Raw genomic sequence first — 20,635 nt, 5'->3', positions numbered from 1 at the left:
TTATATAGATGGCCAGCCAGATTTGGCCCTTGACTATAGTTTCCCAACTCTAATGGCCCTACCAGGTTCTCACATCTATTAAAAAAACAATAGCATGGGGCACCTGGGTGACTCAGTCAGTTAAGCATCTGCCTTTAGCTCAGGTCATGATCCTGGAGTCCTGGGACCTAGCCCCACATCGGGCTCCCTGCTGAGCAAGAAGCCTACTTCTCCCTCTCCCCCATGCTCATGATCTCTCTTGCTATCTCTCTCTCTAATAAGTAAAATCTTAAAAAAAAAAAAAAAGCAAACATCACACTTAATGGTGAAAGAGTGAATTTCCACCCTGATATCAGGAAAAAGACAAGGATGTCCACCAACCCTTACCATTTCTGTTCAACATTATACTGGAAGTCCTAGCTAATACAGTAAGACCACAAAAAAATATAAAGGCATACCAACTGAAAAGATATAAAACAGTCTTTAGTCACAGAAACCATGCTCATTAATATAGAAAATCCTAGAGAATTTACCCCCAACACTCCTAGAACTACTAAATAAGTTCACAGCAAGGTTGCAGGATATAAGGCCAACATACAAACAAAACAAAACCATATTTCTATTTGCTAGCAACAAAAAATTGGAAGTGAAAAAAAAAATACTAGTCAAGTCTTAAGATGACCCCAACTCTGACCAACACCTTGACTGTAGTCCTGTGAATGACCCTGAGCCAGAAGCCCTAACTAAGCCCTGCCCAGATTCTTGACCCATAGAAACAAATAGGTGTTTTTCATTTGAAGCTAAGTTTTGAGGTAATTTGTTATGTATCCGTAGATAAGTAATTCATCCAGTGTACATGAGTATAGGAGCAACGGAGGTACTCACACATCACTGGTGGGAACACAAAATGATAGAGCCGCTGCAGAGAAGCTCTGCGCCTCCTTACTAAGTTACGCATCCCACTTACCACGTGACCAGCATTCCCACTCACAGGTATTTATCCAAGTGAAATGCAAGGATCTGTCCTCACAAAGACATATTGTACCAGTCTATAGCTGCTTTATTCTAACCTTAAACGAAAACAATCCAAATGTACATCAATTTGTGGATGGATCCGCAAATTATGACCTATTCATAAAACAAAATGCCACTGAGCAAAATAAAAATACACAGATACACAATATAATATGGATGAATCTCAAAAGCATTATATGACTTCCAGTTTCCAGTCCAATACACAAGGAACTTGGAAGACATCCCTCCATTGTAACAAGTAGAAAGCTGAGCAGACTCTCCTTTGATCCAATGGAGAACTAGAGAACTGAGGTCATAGGGCAAACTGTTGCCCCCAAGACTGGAGAGACAGACAGGCAGACACAGAGAGCTACAACTTACCAGAACACAGCAGAGACCCACAAGTAGAGATCTCTACCAGAACCAGTACTGGGGTAGGAAAATCTAAACTGTAAGTGACCAGTGGCTGAAGGATCGATCACTCTGGACAGGGTTATAGGTGAAAACTCTACGGACGTCCAGACTTAGGGAGCTCCTACACTTTTGTGAGTTTTTACCTCCTTGAGCCCTACCAGGTTCTCACAGTGAGTATCAGATGAAAATATGCTTCCGACAAGAAGGAAAAAGTTGTCATTTTGAAAACACCCAGAGCATGCTGCTCTTAACAAGGCCTGCAGTCAAGAGAAACAATTTTGCCAAAGCCTAACTGAAGTTGGTTTGACCAGGGCCTAATTAATGTGAGGGAAGAGAAATACCCAACTCCAGCTCCCCCTGGCCTTCCTGTCCTACCTAAGGAGTGAAAAATCTGAGACGTACTGGTGAAGTTCAAAGTCCAAGGACACAGGCTCACTAAAAGACTGAGACTTAATCATAGGCCTGTAGAACACTTCTCCTCTCCCCACACCTTATGACCACATCACTAAAGACCTCTTTATTGAATTTCCTTATACCCTGTACTTCATGGTAGGCTTCCAACAAAAATTTGCACAAAGGACAAAAACCGTTTGAAGAGCCAGAGCAAGCATCAGAACGAGACTTAGACGTGGCAGGGGTACTGAAATTACAAGGCCAAGAATTCAAAATCAGTATGATTACACCTGAAACTAATATGCCACTGTATGTGAATTATATTTCAATTAGAAAAAGAAAAAAAAGAGGTATGATTAATGTGCTGAATGCTCTAGTGGAAACAGTAGACAACATGCAGGAATAGATGGGTAATGCAAGCAGGGAGATGAAAATCCTAAGAAAAAATTAAAAAAAAATGTTAGAAAACAAAAGCATTATGTGAGTGAAAGAAGCCAGACTAAAAAACCACATACCAGATGGTTCCATTGATACAAAATTCTAGAAAAAGCAAAACTTAATGACAAAAAGCACATCAGTGGTTCGTAAGAGCTGAGAGTAGAGGAAGAAGACTCACTACAAAAGGGGAAGCAGGAAACTTTTTGGGGTGTTACAAATGTTCTATTACCATGGTTGTAGGAGCGTGACATGGCCAGGAGCATTTGTCAAAACTCATCCAACTGTTAATTTAAAACTGGTAGATTTTACTATATGTAATGTATACCCAATTAAAAATGTACAAATTATAAATATATAAATTAAATATGTATATATGAATTAATCTTCACTTATACAGAAAAAAAGGATGGTAGCATCTGATCCATTTAATTAACCATCTTAGATGGTGTATCTTTCTACTCTAGCCTTATTATTATGTATATTTTATTCATTGATGTTTTCAGCTCAATCACCCAACGTAATTTCTTGCTAGGATCTGTCAAATTTCAGTGATCTTCTTTCACTCACCCTTATTACATGAAAGACATTCAGGTATTTTAAAAGCACAATTATGTTATACAAATGTGCCTACCAGTAACAACTGTAAAAAACACTCTCATCAAAGGCTAAAACTCTACAAGGCAGTAATCCCTGGTGTCAACTATGTCCTATTAGTCCGTGGCCAGTGTCAGTGCATAGTTTTTGTTGTTGTTTTGTTTTTTGTTTAAATTTTTAAGATTTATTTATTTTAGAGGGAGAGCGAGTGGGGAAGGGGCAGAGGGAGAGAGAGAATCTCAGGCAGACTCCCCATTGAGCCTGGAGCCTGACACAGGGCTCAATTTCACGACCTTGAGATCATGACCTAAGCCAAAATCAAGGGTTGGACACCCAACCGACTGAGTCACCCAGGTGCCCCATGTCAGTGCATAGTTTTATTATTTTCATAACAAATTCTACAATCGTATCAAAAGCTGGTAAAGGTACTCATCTTCATAATCTGCTGGAAAACTGGAACCCATCACACTGCCTGAGATAAAAGACACTTCCAACAGTAAGAATGGTTGTAAACCCAGAAAAGTATCTGAAGTTCAATCCCTTTGTTTTAGAATGGTCCTTTCTCACTGTTTCTACTTGGCAAGTTAACATAAAAAGCACAACTCCCCTGAGATTTAGTACCTTCTACCAAGGTCAAACACTAATGCCTATTGTGGTAGAGTTCTGCCTTACACAACTTATTGTTTAGAGAACTAATTTTTTAGAAGTAAGTTAAATTTAGATTTCTAAGTCAGGTCAGCAAGAAGGAAGATCTGCAGAGCAAATACTCTCTCTGGACTTCCTAATTACCCTAAGTTCCTTTAATTTTCATGATCGGTGAGGTACAACTGGGAAGACCTTCCTTGTTGACTGAGTGGCTGAAGGGAGGAGATGAGGTTACCTGGGCATACTGTTCCAAGACTGTGGCTGCATCACTGTGCTTCCTCTGCTCAACCAGCTTTCCTGCAAAGATAATAAACACTTCACCATAGTTGGCTTGCTAAGAACAGGATCACCAAAACTCAAGTTGAAATGGTTTTTGGAGGTACTTTTCTTTACTTTTCTAAGATTTATTTATTTATTTGAGGGAAAGAGCAAGCATGCACGTGGGCACACAAGTGGGAGGGGCAAAGGGAGGGGGAGAGAATCTCAAGCCGATTCCACACTGAGCACAGAGCCTAACAAGCGGCTCTAGCTCACAACCCTGAGACCACAACCCAAGCCCAAACCAAGAGTCAGACACCCAACCAACTACACCATACACCACCCAGGCACCCGTGGAGGTACTTTTTAAATAAAAACAGTCCCCTATAAATTGGAGACTGAGCTCTACTGTATACGCTCAAATAGAACAGCTTTAAAACAGCATTTTCCAAAGTGTTCCCTAAGACTGTAGGATAATAAAAGGCAACACCAAATAACCATTCTTGGGTCAAGTACGTTTGTGAAACATTGGGCATAACAACACTCAACAGATTCCTTTGCTGAGATGCTCACTAATATATCTTTATTACGTATCAAAAACTATATACTTTGTGAATTTCTGTCAGGAAATAGGCAGGAATACCACAGAGTCCTATCTCAAATGGCAGTTACAATCTAAATTTAGCATAGAATGTGAAATCCATGTATAGCCAAAATTAGCCATGAAAAAAAGCTTACAAAGGCACACATACAGGCAACCGACCTAACATCTCCAGCTCATCCATTTCTTCCTCAAATAGGAAGAGACTGCTGTTCTTTGGTTGAGCACGAAGATGAAGGTAGTTGGCTTACGGGTCATGCAGTGTCTTTAGATGCTAGAATCACCCAGCAGTTGAGATAATCATGCTTTGAGAGGCACACAGAACCTGAAGTCGACTACGGGGCTGGCAGACTCATGTCTCCCATCTCATGCAAACTCCAGCGCGTATGATCCCTGACAAAAGCAGGTATAATCATCTCCATAATTTCAACAGCTATCTTCCTTTTCTTGTAAAAACTGCCTAAGTTAAAGTGCACATGAAGTGACTCTGCCTTATAACTTTTCTCAACAATCTCTGACCACCACCTTTCCTACCATTTTGCTAAACACTGGGGAGAACTGGCTGCATACCATACAGCATGACAAACAGCAAGCTAAGAGTTACAAAGAATTTAAGAGAATTTAATAGGCCCTAAGAACAGAGCTGGAAGGTATGAGCTACCAAAAGATAAGTTTCTAAAGCAGAAATAACAATGGAGCCAGAATAAATAACTAAAAGACCTAATATAGGGAATTCTCAAAAACTAAAGAGTTCACCATGGAAACGAAGAGGCCTTGTAGAAGAGTCTACAGACCTAATAACCAGAAATGCCAGAAAAAGAAAAGTGATAACCTCACACATTTTTATGACCCAGAGAAAAAGGAAGAATGCAAATAGCTAAGGAGGACACATACATACATTTAACAGGATTTAATTTGGGATTTTTTCAGAACTGCGTTTTCTTTGAAAGCATAACAACATTTTTAAAACTCTTAAAACAGCAAGGGGAGAATACACAAGCACAGCTGAGCGGGCAGGGCACCTGTTCATCTCTTCTCTCAGGCCGTCCTTTAGCTCTCCTCCCTCTCAGGAGTCAGACTCGGATATAGGCTCGCCTCTGGTTCAGACAATGCCTAGACCGGGACACAGCTGAACTGCCTTTGCTTTCAGAATGCTTACATGTTTCGCTTTTTCTTTCACCTCATTTCCCATAAATGCTATTACAGTTCCCAACAATCTATTGTCTATACCTGAATGGCCCCACTCCAAAACTCATGTTTACCTTCTGACAGGGCACATGGCCGCACAGCTACTCTGCACTAGGATGTAAGTTTTGGCAAATGAGATGGAACACAAGTAACAGTGTAACTTCAAGGTCGTTTCCAACTTCAAGTGTTCTCCTAAGGCTCTAGTTTTTTCCCCTTCCTAAGGCCTGGAATATGGATATGGAGAAAATCCAGCTACAACCATCTGCCTGGGATGACAGAGCCACACAACAGAAGGACTTCTCAGTCCTTACGTGAGAGATACAAGCTTTCTTATCATGCCATTATTTAGGGACTCTCACTGTAGCAGTTTAACCTTTACTTAATAAACCATTCTAAATTATCTAATTAATTTTTATTAGTGAATCTGAGACAGCCTCAAGGTATGCTGTCCTAAATTTACTTGCAAAATTGCCAAAGAAAGGAAGAAACAAAAAAAACCCTTGGAAGAGTTCTCTTTTTAGAGGACCTAAACCACCACCCACGTTCACCTGCTAGAGTTCTGCCGAGGCCAGCCACCTGGTCTTTGGTCAGGTCCAGCTGGGCTGCCGTGCAGACAGCTTGCCGCCAGCTACAACTAGCCAGAAAGGCATCGAGCGCTTTCTCGTGGGCGCCACAGCGGGCCAACACAAGCCCGGCCGGCTCGAAGAGGCGCTCCCGTGCCAGGTGCTCCCCGTAAGCAATGCTGATATCCTGTGGCAAGAGGAGACGGAGGCTTGGTGAGGAAAGGCGACAGTCATTTCTTAACCTCCGGTGTAGGCTGTCTTGGCCACTACGTTTGAAAGTCTCTTGAATTACTCAGAAATACCCCGTGGTTAATCAGTGAACTCAATCATTCTTCCACTCAAAACCTTACTGAGGATGTGCCATGATCATTACTGAGTACTCTTAAGGGCAGTGGGACTCACACAGCAATGCAAAAAATAAAAACAGGCAAAATCCCAAACAATAACAAGAACCACCACCAAGTTCCTGCTCTTGTGGCGACAGACTTACAAACACAGAAAGGCCTGTGACGTCATGATAAAGGGATAGAGAGTGATGGGAGTGCCATTTCAGGGGGCTGTGAGGAGAGCCAGCCACGTGAAGGGTTGCGGGACAGTAATCCAGGCCGAGAGCTACAGAGAGCACTGTGGCCATCTGGCAGAAACGTGTCCGGAACTCACAGGATGAAATAACAAGAAGGCTGGTGTGAGTGGAGAAGGGAGAGAGCACGGGAGAGAGGAAGAGACGGTGAAACGAGTGCAAAGAGGCAGCCATTGGCCAAATTCTCTATCCGCAGGCTCAACGTCAGGCAGGGACACAGAGCGGAATACAAGACACAGCCCCTGCCCTTAAGCGGCCCGCGGCCGGCAGGGAAAACAAATCAGTGCGGCGGCAGGTGGTTACGTGCTGTCACTGAGGTGAGAAGGGGGATCTGGGAGCTCAGGGTGGCACCTCGCCCAGGAACAGCTTTCCAGCAGAGGAGACCGAGAGTTAAAAGACAAGTGGGGCTAAAGGTAGGGGCAGGGAGAGGCCTGGAAGAGGCAGCCAATGCTAAGAGAGCAGGTGGGGGCCAGAGCAGAGCCACGGGCGAACTGCAGGGGGCAGGAAGGGTGGCGGGGATGAGTAGTGGTCACGGGCCCAGGCTCTGGGGTCAGACAGCCTGGGCTCACATCCCAGGCCAGTGCTTCACACTCCAGCTCCTGAGGCAAGCTGTTTCCTCATCTGTTTATCCGATCAGGTTGTCATGAGAATCATAGAATACATTTAGCAAATACATTTAGCAAATATCTGGCATATAAGAAGAACTAAATAGATGTCTGTTTAAACAAACAACCGAAGTGTATCCCTTTCTTCTGAATTACATGAGAAAGATCTACACGCTTCAGGACGATCAGTCACGCGACAGCAAGGCTGGGCTGGAGCAAGGGGTGGGACAGAAGCCGGGAACCCCAGGGAGAAGCTGCCGTGGTATTCATGATGAGGAATAGGGGACAACTCCTAGCTTTCCAGCCTGGGCACTTTCTTCAGAACAAGAGCAGGTCAGGGCCATTCTCCCAGATAAGAGCTCAGGATGAGGTGACTTCATTTGAAGATAAACCTTGAGGCCAAGAATGGCATTATGGACTCAGGATCCTTCCCCCTGCCAGCTAACGCACAAAGTCAGAAGAGCCTCATTTCGCACACCACTCACCTTGTACTGCTGCGAGTCTGACGGATATAACTTCAGAGCTTCCTTATACAAGTTTTTATCTTTTACTAAGTTTAAGCATTCTGGGAAGTATTCAGGTCCTGAGGAATAAGATTCATACACACACGTCTAAGACTTTGGAAGCGTAATGAATTTCATTTATACCAGTGGTCCCTACACAAAATCAACAAGGGACCTTTGTAAGACCTACAGAATCAGAGTATCAGGAGTATCAGAATCCAGGAATTCTAATTTTAGCAAAGCACCCCAGCAGATGTGAGGTATGAGAAGCACAGGTTGAGATAAGAGTTCCATGTAAAAGGATGGTTTATACACGACCCCTAATAAATGACTCTCTAACCTTCTGTTTGCTCAGCCTCCTTCATTAGAATCAGCTGGGGAGCTTATCACCCATTCAGGTGCCAGAGGCCCAGCCCAGCCCAGCTCAATCAGATTCGCCAAAGCAGCTAACACCCAGGTAACTTTGTACCCCCATCCTAGCTCTCTGTAGAGAACTGCACCTGCTGAAGCCAGAAACTCCAGCAGGGGACAGGGGCGGGGTGCGGCAGAACAACGGGCACCATGCTCGTCCTGGTCTGTCGCTACCATGTACACCTGTGTCCTTCTGGGAACTGCCGGTGCACATGGCCGCTCACTCCAGACAAGCTACGTTTCCCTCGGGTGTTGGCGAATGCCAGGGGAGAAGAATGCATTATCAGTGTTCATTCTGAGATACTGAAATGAATTTACGAGGTGATTATCCTTAACCCAAAAAGGATCTGCTCTATTTTTTTAGTTAGGGAGCTCCTCCAATTCATTAAAAGTCATTTGCTTTGCCTTCAGCTTTTCAGATCATATGATAAAAGAAGGTGCACATACATAACTGTTAAAATTTTCAGGAGTGGAAACTGAAATCAGTCTATATCTAAACTAACACTTTAATTTATACCCTGCCTAGCTCCAAAGAAGACCCGAAGCAGAAATAAACATATTAATCCTCACACTTACCACATTTGCTGAGGTGGCCAATGGCTTTTTCATATCGTTTCAGGTATTTGTCTATGGTGAACCGCTGATAATTGGTTTCCATTTTCTTAAGTGCATTAAGAAATGGAAGATATTCTTTGGGATCCTAAAACCAAAACAAAACAAAAAAACACCAATAGGAAATCTTTATTACTTATGATTAATTTATAATACAATTAAAACAATCAATAAACCCAAAGCTACATAATGCTTAAAATACATACTATATTAGTATATTATACACATTGTATAAATATATAAAATGAAACACCATATAACCAGTTGGGCGAAAATGCTTTAACACATAGGGGTTGTTTTGAGAATAATGATGACGATCTCCTATGCAATCTCACAAGAGCCACTTATTTCAGAGGCTAATAAGGAAAACAAGGTCAATCTAGAAGATACTCAACAAATGCATCCAAGTTTCTCCAGAAGTGCAAGGCACTGTGCTTGAATTTGTTTGCATGACATCGCATGCCCTCCCTCTGCCAGTTTTTTTTTTTCAAAAGATTTATTTCTTTAGAGAGAAAGAGAGAATGTGCATGCCCCTATGTACGTGCAAGGGCAGGGGGAGAGAGGGAGAGGGAGAGGGGGAGAGAGAGAGAGAGAGAGAGAGAGAGAGAGAGAGAGAGAGAGAGAGAGAATCCCAAGCAGACTCTGTGCTGAGCATGGAGCTGGACGTGGGGCTCGATCCCAGGACCCTGAGATCATGACCTGAGCTGGAATCAAGAGTCGGATATTTAACTGACTGAGCCACCCCGGTGCCCCACCCTCTAGCAAGTTTTAAAACAAAGGTAAAATTGCACAGAGTTAAAGACAAAACTCTAAGGCCCTGCCAACCAAGATTTTATTAGCACTGATTGTCTGCAGCTCTGTGCCATGCCCCGAAAATTGTTTCCTTTCCAAAGAACAGATGCTCCCTGTCCTTAATACAATTTCACTGAGCAGACAGGATAAATACACGTAAGAGCAATCTAGAAAAAAAAGAAAACCCAAAAGAAAAAATAATTAAATACTCAGGCATGTAATATAGAGAACTATAGGCCAAAGTGTTCAATCAACAAACATTTAATAAGAATTTGCCTATGTATAAAAAATACAACCAAGCCTTACCCTTAGGAGACCTACCACCTAGAAGAGGAGCTAGAATGATATGCAGGGGTAGGCACTGGGTGCGGTGGAAGCACATATGTGGCCCACCTCATCCAGTCCCCACATGGTGGGCAAGGAGGCAAGAATGGAGCACTGGCAAGAGGCTACTTTGGCCTCCTTTGCCTTAGACGAGTGAGAATTAGCTTGGCGAATGGAGAGGTGGAAAGTGGTGAAGGGAAACAGAAGTAGCGCTACCTGCAGGGGGTGTGTGTGGCAGCCTGGGGCGGGGGGACAAAAGCACTACAGGCTGGGCAAAAGGAACAGTATCAAGAGACGAGCACAGACAGATAGACAGATAGACAGAGACCAGACCCTGGGGGCAGAGGCTTAAGCAATATGATGGCTTCTGAACTTTATCCTGGGGGCAATGGAGAGCCCATGAAGGATCTCAAGTAAAAGAATGAAGGATCAAAATTTTGTTTTTGGAAAGATCACTCTGGCAAGAGCAAGGAGAGGGATGACAGGATGAAACTAAGGCTGCAGGAACTAGACCAGACCAGGGGCGCCCAAACTTCCCAACTGCAGCATGCTAAGGTGGGACGAGAGGCCCCAAACCTTCCTATTCTCCTTGTTCCCACTTTCCAGCCCCATAACAAGGAACTGGACGTGAATCTGAATCATTTGCTCTATTTCCTTTATAAGAGAAGAGTTCATTCACACATATGATCATAATCTTACAAATAACCAAGTAACTTTATTTCACTTGTTCCACCTGGCATTCAAAACACTTTGATCAGCCCTGAACTCTGACAGAGATGGGGCTTAGAGACAGGCGTCCCGGAAACACCCAGCCCTGCCCCCAGGCCTGTATTCGCTATATTCACTTCAGCAAGACCCAGCGCTGCCGGGGACAGGGTCTCATACTGCCATGACCGCAGAAGCAAGACCCGAAAGGCCGTTCAAGTAGTGACTGCACCTACCTTCTGTGACTTCTCAGCTACCATGAGGACCAAATCAAAGTCATAGGTCCCGAGAGAATGATCATATAACTCATTAACATCTACCAGAAGCAGTAGATACTTCAGGGCCTCTTCAGCACTCACAGCATCAGGAACAGGTGGAGTACTGCCTGTCAGTGTTAAGAAAACAAAACACAACAAAGCCGTTTGGGGAAAAAACCCACATCTCTAGCAATACAACCAAAAAGATAAAGTAAGTTATTTTCTTGACAGAATTGGATGCCATAGGACTTCTTCTGTACATGTTTTGTAGGGCAGTGCTCAAAAAAAACGGACACAGGTCTTAAAATGGCAACCCAAAAGCCCCATACTGTGTGATGGGGCACTGATCATGGTCAGTGAGCTCCCCAGAAGCGTGGAAGGCTGGTGACACACTGTCTGTGAACGGGTCTCTACCTTGAAGCTCGTGTACCTTCTGCAGCACAATCTCCAGCTCTGGGGTTGTTTTCTTCACGTGAGAGGTGAGTATGGACAGGCAGTACCTGGGGTGGTAAGTGAAGAACCCCAGAATGAGAAGAATGAACAAGCTGAGTAAGGACAAGAGTACACTTCTATGACTCACAAGATGCCAACTAATGACAGCGCACATACTTGTGGGGGTTTATGCTCTCCATGGCTGCTCTCAGAGCATCACAGACAATGTCTACTTTTTTCCCATCAGGATCCTTGGACAGCTGGACAGTGCTGGTAACTGGTGGAGGATACATGGTCTTTGTAACATCTTCTTCCCTAAGAACAAGTTATTAAGAGGTCACTAACTGAACACGTGTCCCAGCTACCAAATGATGAACATAGACCCAGGGAGGCTAAGGAGGGAATAAAAATGGCTTTTGGAAAACAGTTTCATCATATTCACATAAGGTGAAAAATGAAGAAACAAACTGAGAAATGAAAATATTTTCATATAAGAGTCGTACAGTGATGTTATAGATGTTTTATTCATATTAGCCCCAAACTGGGTACAGACAGGTGTCCAACTCCAGGGGAACAAATAAACAAATTGTAGCCTATCTGCACTAGGGCACACTACTGAGCGGTAAACATGAAGGAACTAGTGATATCAGCAAAAACACGGGTGAATCTCAAGGTAATATGCTGAGTGAGAGCAGCCTAACTTACACAAAAGAGTAAATACTATATGGTACCACTTCAAGTTCTTCAACAGGCAAAACTCATCTATGGTAAAAAACTCACAACAGTGGTTGCCTAGCGGGTGGGGACAGGACTGACTGACATGAGGTTTGGAGGAACTTTCTGAGGTGAAGGAAATGTTCTCTATCTCAACAGAGGTCTGGGTTACACATTGGTCAGAACTCACTGAATAGTGCATTTATGATTTATGCATTTCACCACATATGAATCTGACCCCCCGAGAATGCACTCTAGTCAGTGTTCCACGAAGTGAAATACTGAGACATAAAGTGGACTGAAGGCTACAAATAACTTAAAATTTGCCTTAAAAAAGATGAATGAAGGGGCACCTGGGTGGCTCAGATGGTTAAGCGTCTGCCTTACGCTCAGGTCATGATCCTGGGGTCCTGGGATCGAGCCCCACGTCTGGCTCCTGGCTCGGCGGGGAGCCTGCTTCTCCCTCTCCCTCTGCCTCTCCCCTTGCTCATACTCTCTATCTCTGTCTCTAATGAATAAATAAAATCTTAAAAAAAAAAAAAGATGAATGATGGATGGATAGATAGTACATCGTGACAAAGCAAATACAGGAAAATATGTACTAGAGAGTCTAGATGGTGGTACAGGATGCTAACTGGACAGCTTTCCTTATATGTTTAAAATGTTTTCTTAAGTTGGAAAAAAGTCATTGCAGAAAAACATACCATTTGATTTCAATGTCCTAAGACAAATAGTCTTATATATACACCTAAAAATAGTCAATTATAATTCTAAATGACGTGTTTTCAAGTCTTAGTTTTAAATAGGCTGTTTTAAAAAGAAGGGAAAAGGGCAAAAATCTATTACAGGTGGCATCTGAGAATTATAGTGATAAAAAAAAATACCAAACACAAAGTTAATTTTTCTCCTTTAGCTATTTATCTGTTTGATTTCCTAAACTAGATAAATTATGGATATAACACTCAGGAATTATTCAAAATACTTACTTCAATTCTGTGAAAAACAAATTAATATGATTTACAGAATCTATCTGTCTTACGAAGGTTTCCACATTTTCAAGAAACACCTACCCCAAAAAAAAAAGGACAAAAAATTTTAGTTCCAATCACATAGGATCAAGTCTTAGGTAAGCTAGAGTTAATATCAGATTTAGAAAGTTACCTTAGGGTTGTGGTCATGAATCAGATTGAGATTAATTCTCAGTTTCCTCATGCATTCAAATGCTTCCTTAAACATCAGTCTGTGAAGAGGCAGAGAGAATGGATGGAAAGGTCATTTTACAAAAACTAAACTCCCTGGATCCAAAACCATTATTATGATACAAACCAGTTATAATTAGATTATAGTCCAAATGCCAAACAACTATTACTGGATTTCTACTCTCAACTCACAGAATGAAAAATCAGGTACCAGATTCGCTTTCCTTCCTAAAAAACGGAACTTAGTCACCACGGCAGTCTGAGGACTATACCCCCACATACACATGACCAAAAATCATCACCGAACTTAGGTCTACTTTCTCTTCAACAAAATGCTAATAAAGATCTTTCTAATACAAAGTTTCCCCAAAATAAATTGACAATGAACCATTTCCTTCACAACAGTGGCTCAGGCATTTTTGGGTCACAGGCTCCTCTGTACATCTGCCAAAAGCCTTAGGCCTTCTGCCCGAATAAATACACACAGACACAGTCTGGTGCAATTTCCCTGGGTTCACAGAGCATCTAAAACCCATATGGATCCCCTCAGGCTAGGAAACCCTGTCTTGTATGATGCATTCCATGATTCTTTCTACTAAGAATATTTACCAGACTAGGTAATTATTAAAATCAAAGTGTAGGAGGGAAAAAAGCCTCTGAGAATCTGATTGAAGACGTGTGTAATAGAGGTTTTCTGTACTTCTAAGTTTTAAAAACTTTAACAGAATACTATCTTCACATATACGTTATAACAACAAGCGAACTAGTCATATACATGGTTCTTACTTGTCCAGCCACTTCCGAATCTGAGCTAAAACCAGAGCTCGATGATGAACAACTTCTAAGTTTCCCCTTGGCATCTTAAATAAATCAGAACAATGTTTTTAAGTAAATAGAAAAAATTTAAATACCCAGGATACACAACTTCACCTAACTCAACTCTTCATAGAGAACTACCACGATCCTGTAAAATGAGCACACTTCCAGCAGAATCTAGTTGTGCTCAGTATTTACTTTGATTTCCCAGAGAAGCCGCCCTGCCAGCCTTGCTGGGCACAGCCTGTATGAACACTCCTTTGTATAAAGCTAATGGAGAACCTAGCAAGGAATGGCTTATAATAAACTACTACAAATGATAAGAAGGCCTAAAATACAATTTGCAAGAACTGTTTTGTATTGACAGCCTAACGACAATCAGAAACACAGCCTGAAAAATCAGCTTACCTGTAATATAAGCTTTGTGTCCTGGGGCACAACAGTGACAATACGTGAACCCCTCTCCACCTTCCGCAGAGACTCCCCTTTAGACAGATGGCTGATGCTCAGACCTGCATGTAATGCTAAAGACACCAATGGCTAAGCCATAAGAATCACTGTCATGATAAGACACTTTCCATTAACTGAGGTCAAAACTGAACATACGATCCAAAATAGAAGAAAGCAGGGTCACCTGGGTGGCTCAGTTGGTTAAGCGTCTGCCTTCGGCTCAGGTCATGATCCCAAGGTCCTGGGATCAAGCCCTGCATGAGGCGCCCTGCTCAGCGGGGAGCCTGCTTCTCCCTCTCCCTTTGCCCCTCCCCTCCGCTTGTGCTCTCTCTCTCTCCAATAAATCAAATCTTAAAAAAAAAAAAAATTAAAAAAACAAAATAGAAGAAAGCAATTAACAACCACACCCCTTTGCTCTCCCACTCAACCTTAAGACTAGTAGTCTTTCTCATCCCTAGAACTTGCCCTCTCTCACAGAGCCCATGCATATTCACATATATAGCTTCTCAACTGATTCAGAAAACACAGGGAGGATGCAGTGTCTCTACTTCTTAGCACTATCAGTACAGTATAATCACATCAGTGAAAGATTCCAGTTTCCACATTAGAAGCAAAGATAGTAACTGGAGTTCTAGAATAAGGAAAATACACACACACACACACACACACACACGCACACACACGCGCACACACGCACACACACGGTGGGGGGAGGGGACACGTGGAATTGAAGGAAAAATGGACACAGTTTCCTATAAACCACAAGATGGAGTTTTTCAGCTCTACAATGGAGTGTGGTCATAGTGAGCAAAGGAAGATTACAAAGAAGTTAGAGCCAGTTTGTATCTGTATGGTTAACGCAAAGTAAAATACTGGATTGTTATATAATCCTGAAAAATTCTGTTTAATTTCACAATGTTCTGCTCCAGGAAGGACATTCTCTGGAAGTCTTTGCTAACTCGTGAAGAATATTGAACTGATATATTGTGTTGTGATTAGGGGCTAAGTACTTGAACTCTAAAGGATTTCTTTTCTTTTTTTTTTTTTAAAGATTTTATTTATTTGACAGAGAGAGCAAGCCCAAGCAGGGGAGCGGGAGAGGGAGAAGCAGGGAGCCCGATGGGGGCTCGATCCCAGGACCCCAGGATCATGACCTGAGCTGAAGGCATCACAACCTGAGCTGAAGGCAGACACTTAACTGACTGAGCCACCCAGGCACCCCTAAAAGTTTTCTCATAATCTAGGACTCTATGACAAAAAGCCAAAGGAGGTGGTGAACTTTAAAGTCATCAAGACTTCAAAGGACAAAGGATAATAGAAGAGGGACTATTTTCTACTATACCAAACACTTACTGTTAAATGAAGCATCTCTCAAGCAAAAACACTGGCAGGTATGGGAATGGGTTGTCAACAACAAAAATTCACCATATACTGCAAATGATGTAATATTGGAAGCAACCTACAACAAGGCAAAGGGGAAAGTTAGCTTTATTACTTGAAGGCAACACTGAAAAGTATCCTGCCCAAAACAAGCCTTGTTACCTCAGTGTCATTGATGAAAAAACGACACCTGTCGCTCAGACCAAGGACACATTCCTGCAAAGAAACAAAACTGAAATTACAAACAATTCTAACCAAACTGGTCAAACCTAATTTTTCTATCACATAGTTCTATTGCCCTGTGGTTTCATATCTAAGTCCATGTCAAGACTGAGTACAGACACCCATCCTCATAGCTACCAACCTCTCAGTAGCCAAACACCTCAACACTCTTCCACCACACCATGTTCATTTCCTTCATTCTATCAGAGGGGATCATCATATCTATATTAAGAACAGGGATTAAGAACATATCTATATTAAGAACTCTTTTGCTCTGTAACCGCTGTATCCTACCACCCACAGTTACAGACATTCCAATATTTGATGAATGGCAACCTCCTGAATACTACTTTTGAGATTACATTTCTGCTGTCCCCAAATGGTATTTAAACAAAACTCTGATGATCTGTACAACATGGACTAAAAGTCTGCCAACTGCATTTTTCTATCTTTTAATTTATACCTCCAAGGAAAGGAATCAACTAACTACTACATACATGCCGGACAATCTCTTAATCCCATTTCATAGATGAAGAACTGAGGCTCAGAAATTTCTCACTATTGCCCTGAGATTAAGTGGAGACTCAAGTCTACCTCCAAAGCCCATATTCTTTTACCTAATGCCAGCAATTCCTGGGCTACTGTTCTAAGTGGTAAAGTTTCCTGTTCACTTACCTCTCCTCCAATCATGGCCAATTCAGTCTGTGTGCATGCATAAGGAAACCGAAGAGGAAATCCACTGGGGTTCTTCCATGGTTCAACAGCCAGAGAGGGTGACTCTGCAGGATTGGCAGATGAGGTTTACAAAAAGCTGGTATGCTCACTGTAAAACACTGTCACATCAATACTTGCTGAGACACTTAACATGCAATTGGGATCACTTTCCAAATATATTTTGGAAACTCATTAGAACACTCTGGTCCATTACAGAATACACCTGCCAATTCTACTCTACAGCTTAGGGTTTTCCAGGACAGTTAAAAGACCTAACTGTCAATGTAGCACTGACAAGAAACTCGTAAGTACACATCCTCAAGAATTAAACTTATGTAAGTCATAAACATGCTTTCCGAACGTTCTGATACTCACCCCAAAAGTACTTAAGTATCTGGCCACCAGCCAGCTGCAATGCTACTGACTTGGTCTTGAAATTGCAACACAGACTGATTATGACTCCATCCACTGTCACAGATGAACTGAAGAAATTAAAAAAAAAAAAAGGCAGGAATGGGGGTGTGAACAAACCACTTTTCTCAAAAGTAGTAGCAGTTCACTGATTTTGCAGAAACAGGAAAAGAAATAATTTCCCTTTGGGCTGCACTGCCTACTTCAATACAATATACACATCATACATGCATACACATACATACACTGATAAATATTTCCAGCAGAAGGCCACAGTAATAACCTGTCACATGACAATGTTTTCCATAATGCCAATAAGCTAGGTGTCTAAGCTGTGAGGTCATCACTCCCATTCTGGCAGCAACTTAATACAACTTATAACAACTTATTGCCTTCATTAGACATGCATGGTATCATTTCTGTCTCCTTAAAATATATACTGCGGTAAATAAAGCAGTGAGTCTGTAAGGAAATGAGCATACTCAGTTATCTCTTATTGTTATCATATTCATTCATGGAAATCTGTGGGTCTTCATTAACTGAGAAGAAGGGAATCTGTTACTGTCATATTTCTTCCTGTGTCAATGAAGAAAGTAGACTTGTCTTAAAAGAAGTGGAAGACGTAGCAATAAAAGCAAATTTTGCCAATGCTAGTATTTATTCAAAGAGTTTTTAGCCAATACACAAAAAACTCAAAATGCCCCAAATTTTGTGAGGATAAATGATCTGCAAATAGATTAAGAGAACAGACTCCAGAGAGAGACTGGCTGGGACTGGATCGAGGCTCTACCTGCATGATGTCAGTCAAGTTACTGAACCGCTCTGTGCCTTAGTGGTCTCAGCTCTAACACAAGAATGCTAATAATACATACTTCAAAGAGGCAGCGTGAGAAAGAAGTGAGTTACCATAGAGAAAGCATTGAAAAGAGTACCTTTTACAAAACTTAAGCTATAATAAATGTAAAGTATTAAAAGCTATAAGCTGACTGAGGGACTTTATATTCCCTAAAGACATTAATATTTTATATGAACAAAACAGCCTTTTTTTGAGAAACAAAAGTCAAAGCAGAAATGTTATTTTAAATGACTTCTCATTTCCTTTACAGCAAGTGAGATGATCTAGCTTTTTTTCCTGCAAGCTGATGGTAAAGAATTTCAAATTCAGAGCAGAAATGTGTATAAATTAGGTATTTCTAATGTAAATTGTTCTGCTTTTTATTTTTTTTAATTAAGTTTTTATTTTATTTGTAGTGGTGTCAGTGTTGTATTAGTTCCAGGCATACAACAGAGTGGTTCAGAACTTCTAGACATCAGCCGGGGCTCATCATGACAAGTGCACTCTTTAACCCCCAACACCTATTCCACCCATCCTCGCCCCCTCCATTCGCTCTGCTTTTTAAAAGTAAGCTCCTGGTTAATTAAGTGTTGCACATAGCTAGAACATTTCCTGTATCCATCTGGGTATTCACAAAAGCTTTGTAAAAACACGAAGCACTATGAGGCAAAGATTAGGAGTTAACGACTACACTAGAATATGTTTTGTGTATACAATGGAGAACAGTTGCTAATTTTGCAGCAAGGGTTTTCAGAATTGAAATCTAACTAGGAAACCCTTAACTACAAATGAGTGTGAGGATTAATATCAGCTTATGTTTAATGTGCCAAGTCTTGACATCGGAAGTCTGAGGATTTCTCGGAGCTGTCCACGCAATGCCATCTACCGCACAACGGGGCTTGAGTTAGAGACATTACAGAAAACAGCATCCATTGTCTGAAACCTGTGACAAACATGCAGTCTGAAATCAAAGCAAAACTCAGGGCCAGGGAGCAGTGAAATTTTAGCAAAGAGAAACAGAGACGACTTTCTAGTAGTACATGTAGTCAAGCGCCAAACAGAACACAGAGAAGCCAAAAGCGGCATTTTAAAGTCACCACATCCAATGAAATGCATGCACACAGACCTTATCATTGATTTTAGTAACTAAGAAGGGTGACCACAGTGGCTAATTCTCTTGGGCTAACAATTACCCTGCTGGAATGTAAGTATATGCTGAATTAAAAATTGTAACACATCTTCAAAATGCTTTGCCCCATCTATTAGTATTTGTCCTATGTTCCACCACTTGATGCATTTTTAGGTTTGTATTCTGACATGACTCAAAACTACAGTTAACGCTCTTGCTAAGTGTGTTTAACAAAGCAGCTACTGCCCTCAACCTTGCTCAGTAGAAGTCAAAAGAGTCCTATACCCAGAAAAGACAAAAGTGTAATTCAATCGGCTTATGAGCACACGGAATGCAGGGAAGCGTCACGATACCTAATATTGAGCTGTCCGTGCTCGTCATCCGTCTCAGAAGGGGCCACAGTCAGATGGTGAACGACAGACTGTGCGCTGGACTGACTGTGACTTACAGCCAGGAAAACGTTTTCTTGAATCCAGGTGAGAAGGCTGAGCTTCAGTGGGTTTACTTCTTGACCTTCACCATTCTCAAACTGAATTCTGTTTTAAATATTGAAGAATATCCAAGACATGAATAAAGCCCTAATATCACTGAGATTTTCTTAAATGAAGAATGAACCACCTTGTATAGAGTCAGTTCCTAATTATTTGGAGGGACAAAACCTGAGGTAATGCCAGAACGTTTTTCTATTTAATATTTAGGTTTCTTATATTCTGAGATCTTTAGATTTGAAGAGAACACTTCAGGAAACTGACTACAAAAGAAAATCACTTGCCCCACGTCCTACAGTAACAAACCCCAGAGGTTTTCCACTGTCACCACTTATCAGCATTCAAACCAGGCTCCAGCAGATATGTGGGTCTTGGCACAGTGGGTTATTTTTAAGCATGTCACATTAAAATGACTAATTAGCTTCAGAGGTGGTTTCTTTGGCCTCTAACACCTGCCTCCTGTAGCATTAATACATCAGGGGATAGCACGTTTTTGCCAACTCAGGCAGGAACCCATAATGGCTACTTCTCCTGCCTTTTAGCTTAAATGGCAAATCCTTCACATGCACGTAAACTGTGTCACTACCCTGATCTTCCTACTCAACCAGCTCTCCCTGGTCTCAGTCCCTCCACTGCGTTCTTCCCACGTGGGGATATTCCCACCTCTGGTTCCCACTGATACGTTCTGTTGACCACAGCCAACACTCCCAGTCCGTCTCTGCCAGTCCTAACCTGCTCTCTTCTTCAAAGATCAAGATAGGTATTCATATCCTTCATGAAATCTCCTAAATGACTGGGAGCTATACTTCTCTCATTTAAAAATCAAATTAGACACTAAATTGCTTCACGCTTCCTAGTTTGCCTGAAGTCTGTCCTCTAGTGGGTTCAATACTGTGAAATGAAATAACCCACATAAATGTTCTTTGAAAATGGCTAAGCATTATACAGACAGCCCCCAAATCATACACA

At 41.8% G+C, this 20,635-nt stretch overlaps 1 protein-coding gene across 2 annotated transcripts in view; it reads right to left on the bottom strand.

Moving 5' to 3' along the window:
* ELP1 (elongator complex protein 1) overlaps positions 1-20,635 on the bottom strand; it is a 57,009-nt gene that overhangs the window by 16,921 nt on the left and 19,453 nt on the right. For both annotated transcript variants that reach the window (XR_003523718.1, XM_027615722.2), the window contains exons 14-29: positions 19,532-19,714; positions 17,179-17,285; positions 16,765-16,868; positions 16,030-16,083; positions 15,841-15,946; positions 14,446-14,561; positions 14,008-14,081; positions 13,184-13,262; positions 13,009-13,088; positions 11,486-11,623; positions 11,291-11,376; positions 10,856-11,004; positions 8,763-8,886; positions 7,758-7,855; positions 6,073-6,274; positions 3,713-3,774 (exon numbers count right to left, since the gene is read on the bottom strand). Coding sequence is in view for 1 of the 2 variants with exons in the window: in XM_027615722.2 (XP_027471523.1) it covers positions 3,713-3,774; positions 6,073-6,274; positions 7,758-7,855; positions 8,763-8,886; positions 10,856-11,004; positions 11,291-11,376; positions 11,486-11,623; positions 13,009-13,088; positions 13,184-13,262; positions 14,008-14,081; positions 14,446-14,561; positions 15,841-15,946; positions 16,030-16,083; positions 16,765-16,868; positions 17,179-17,285; positions 19,532-19,714 (1,762 nt within the window). In the remaining variant the exon portion in view is untranslated. The remainder of the gene's footprint in view (positions 1-3,712; positions 3,775-6,072; positions 6,275-7,757; positions 7,856-8,762; positions 8,887-10,855; positions 11,005-11,290; positions 11,377-11,485; positions 11,624-13,008; positions 13,089-13,183; positions 13,263-14,007; positions 14,082-14,445; positions 14,562-15,840; positions 15,947-16,029; positions 16,084-16,764; positions 16,869-17,178; positions 17,286-19,531; positions 19,715-20,635) is intronic.

This window comes from Zalophus californianus, chromosome 13 (assembly GCF_009762305.2).
Source record: "Zalophus californianus isolate mZalCal1 chromosome 13, mZalCal1.pri.v2, whole genome shotgun sequence".
Taxonomy (NCBI): domain Eukaryota; kingdom Metazoa; phylum Chordata; class Mammalia; order Carnivora; family Otariidae; genus Zalophus; species Zalophus californianus.
This window is presented reverse-complemented; position numbering and strand designations above follow the sequence as displayed.